At 38.2% G+C, this 4,079-nt stretch overlaps 1 protein-coding gene across 1 annotated transcript in view; it reads right to left on the reverse strand.

Annotated features, from left to right (window-relative positions):
* LOC123505561 (hemicentin-1-like) overlaps positions 1–2,057 on the reverse strand; it is a 52,223-nt gene extending 50,166 nt beyond the window's left edge. The window contains exon 1 of the mRNA XM_045257027.1: positions 1,794–2,057. Within this exon, the coding sequence (XP_045112962.1) occupies positions 1,794–1,809 (16 nt within the window). The 5' untranslated portion in view covers positions 1,810–2,057. The remainder of the gene's footprint in view (positions 1–1,793) is intronic.
* Between the last annotated feature and the right edge of the window lie 2,022 nt (positions 2,058–4,079).

Below are 4,079 nucleotides of genomic sequence, written 5' to 3' on the forward strand. Positions count from 1 at the left end.
ATTATTATTATTATTATTATTATTATTATTATTATTATTATTATTATTATTATTATTATTGTTGTTGTTGTTGTTGTTGTTGTTGTTATTATTATTATTATTATTATTATTATTATTATTATTATTATTATTATCATCAAAATGTCAGGAACGATGAAATTCCTCGTTGTTCCTGTTGTAACATCTACACTTTCCTCCACAATGGGATAAGTCTGGCTGAGGCTTTTCTCGGGATAAACCTCCATTACCTTAATAGAAGCCCAAGCCCGACGAATAATATTAATGTGGTATTTCCTTCCTTGAAACCACAAAAAACACGGTCACAGATAATCTCGTGAAAAACTATGTACATTGCCTTCAAACCTTGAGGGATTTTTCATTCGAGGCTTGATCTGTCGTGGCGAGAGTGTGAAAGATAGGCCACTAACACTATTATGTGAAAATAATAACAAATTACCAACGAGATTTACTTTTCCAAAAGATAATTTAATCAGCGCGGTAACTCTAACACAACTGGGTCAATACTAGAGTTGGCCAGGCATACACGGACCTCTCTCTCTCTCTCTCTCTCTCTCTCTCTCTCTCTCTCTCTCTCTCTCTCTCTCTCTCTCTGTCGTGTGTGTGTGTGTGTGTGTGTGTGTGTGTGTGTGTGCGCGCGTGTGTTTTTTTTCTTATCTTCCATTTTCGACACACACACACACACACACACACACACACACACACACACACACACACACACACACACACACACACACACACACATTCAAGTCTTATAGCCGCCATAAGAGTTCAGCGTAAGGTCGCAAAGTAGTTCTGTCATTCTCTTATCCGTGATAGTCTTCGGAGGTGTCGGGCGGCACAGCGGGAGGCAGAGGTGTTGCTCCAGCCACGCCCTGAGGACACACTAAATCCAGCAAGAATACAGTCTTTAAGGGGGATAGAAAAATGGGAGCGGCTGAGAGGTCTTGTGATAAATGAAAAACGCAAGTATTACCGAGGAGAGAGTATAGGATGACAGCGGATTTAAAACTCATAAATGCGAAAAATGTAAAAGCGTAGGCGCCTGATGAAAATTAATATTAAAAATAAAAAGAATTAAGTGAATGCATGGATTAGTAACTAGGTCTAAAAGAGAGCTCTGAAACATTCCTCCTGAATTAAAAAGTAAAAACACTGCCAACCATTCACGTTTCAGAATTAGGTTCTTAACATTCCATTAACAACGGTGCCGGCCTAGCCACTTTACCTTTCAGTTAATTGTATGCAGTTTTTGAAAGTGATACCAATTTACCAAAGGACAGTGACGAGTTAACAAGACTGCATTCATAGGTCATGGGTGGGCAACTGCGGATGTTCACTGTTTGAATGAGCCGAGAACTCCTGCATTCATTGAGATGCACCATTTGTTTGACTATGATGACACCAAGACGCTACAATATGAAGAGACTTTCCTATATAACCTCCCGTAAAGGCATCACTAAAGTGACTTCAAATACTCGATGGCGATTTGGTTTTCTAGCTGAGGCGGAATCTGCGAAAAAGGAGATAGATAGATAGATATATGGATAGATAGATAGATAGATAGACAGATAGATAGATAGATAGAGAGAGAGAGAGAGAGAGAGAGAGAGAGAGAGAGAGAGAGAGAGAGAGAGAGAGAGAGAGAGAGAGAGAGAGAGTGTCCACCCACCATCGCCTGTTGTTGGCCCACCTTGCGATGTCATATTGCAAAAATGATCTTGGTAAGGTGCAAGACTTAATTAAGTCTGGTTAAAATTTGCAAAAATACTTACCATTAGGTGACTGCATCTTGGAAGAAAAATATAGTTCAGATAACTTTATCTTTCTTCTGTTGTCAAAGAAACGCAAACGATGTGATTTGCATAATAGATTGGTATGTTTCTGTCTTATCACTCCCAATCCAGGCTATTATTCGTGTGTTCGCTATCAATTTTTTTCTTCTTAAATCAGACTTATCTGCGTTACACAGAACAACGAAAAGTTGATGCTGTAAATTGGCGCACCTATCTACCCATGAGATGCCTCACTCCCCTCACCTCCAGCGCTGAACTGAGGGGTTCTCGCTCCATCTCTCCCCTCAGATCGACGCTGCCGTGTGGAGGGAAAAATGTCGTGCAAGCCAGACAAACCTTAGTTGCGCAATATTTCTTTACCTAAAAGTCCATTTGAAGTGCTGTTATGTACTAACTTCAGGCGCAGAGAGAGAGAGAGAGAGAGAGAGAGAGAGAGAGAGAGAGAGAGAGAGAGAGAGAGAGAGTATTTTCGCTTAAACGAGAAGCAATTGATAATCTTGTCCCTCCCTTTCCATACCGTATACTTACTAAGGGACCAGCGACGTTTTCCACAGATCATTAAATTTACAAAGCGACAAATATTAGCTGTGACTTTGTAATAATTACCACTCCTCACCCCGGAAAAATTAATGATACTGAGAGTCATTTGTGTTCGTTGACCTAATCCATAAACATGAATTTTATACACATACAAACTTCACTCAGTACAGGTTAATTAATATTCACATGGATTCTTCATCACTTGATAAGACGAAGGCACGTTGAAGAACAAACACGCGAAGCAAAACAAACAACAAATATTAATTTCCGTTTTAACTCATTAGTGCTATAAAACTTTTATTGTATATCACATCTCTTCTATCAAATGAAATAATGCTGAATGTAACTTCATAAACATTATCAACATCAGTAGCAGCAGCAGTAGCAGCAGCAGTAGCAGGAACAACAACAACAGTAGCAGCACGGATACTGTCCCATTAATGTCACTCAACTGTCTTCCTCTCCTACACTAAACATCCTCGGTCTGTCTTTTGTTTATCATCCAAACTTGAAACTTCACATCCCATCTCGAGCTAAAATACCTTCCTTAAAGTTAAGTATTCTGAGTCATCTTCACCAGTTTTTTATTTTTTATTTTTTTATTTTTTATTTTTATTTTTTTTATTTTACCCTCCCTCCGTCAGCTGCTAACTGTGTAGAGTGGCCTTATCTGTCCATGTATCGAGTATGCTTCACATGTATGAGGGGAGGAGAGAGGTACCACAAATAGTGTTCTTTAAGACACTTGGTGGAATGAAAAGGTTTTCGTTTTTTTTCTTCTCTTCTGACTGAATGTCTTCAGCCACTTTCTCACCACCGGAATGTTTCGTCTCTTGCTATTTTGTACCACTATTTTCATGCCAACTGCTCTTCTGATCTTGTAAACTGCATGCCTTCCTTCCTCCCGCGGCCTCGGACTTTCTTTATTCTCTCATCCATATTCTGTCCACCTCTCTAATGCAAGAGTTACTCAGTATTTTAAATTATTCATCCCTTTCTCTGATAAACTCTGAAACTTCCTGCCTACCTCTGCATTTCCTACTTCCTATGATTTGATTTTTTTCAAGAGTGAGGTTTCGAGACATTTTTTCTGTATTTTTGAATAACGCCTTCAACTTTGTTTGGTCCTCAGTTGTATAGCAGCTTACCGCAATTCTATACAATTACCTTCTGTCTACTAAAAATACGGAAATTGTGACGTAAAGAACAACAAAAGGCTGTGGCTATATATATATATATATATATATATATATATATATATATATATATATATATATATATATATATATATATATATATATATATAAAATAGGAGGCACTAATGATGAAGGCGGTAACGTTTGGTAATTAATCAAAGATGGTACTCGTTGCCGCCGTCATCATTAGTTTCCTCCTGAAACTAAAATTTCCCAGAAATCACACCGTATCGGAGAAAAAAAAAGATAAAATAACTATACCATCTCTGATAACTGTCAGATCTATCACTGAGAAATGGAGATAATGATACTGTGTTCCTGTAAAATAGTAATCTTGTACACTCAAAAATACTTTTACAACCTATTTTTCTATAGCAACCTTACCAATACTTTGAAGTTTCTTCTTTAGGCTTTGTGAAATACTCTTGCTGAATATAAATTTCTTTGTGGGCCTCATCCTTGGGGTTCCCACTCTCTCTCTCTCTCTCTCTCTCTCTCTCTCTCTCTTTGGCAGTCCACCGTCGCACGC

This window comes from Portunus trituberculatus, chromosome 18, assembly GCF_017591435.1.
Source record: "Portunus trituberculatus isolate SZX2019 chromosome 18, ASM1759143v1, whole genome shotgun sequence".
Taxonomy (NCBI): domain Eukaryota; kingdom Metazoa; phylum Arthropoda; class Malacostraca; order Decapoda; family Portunidae; genus Portunus; species Portunus trituberculatus.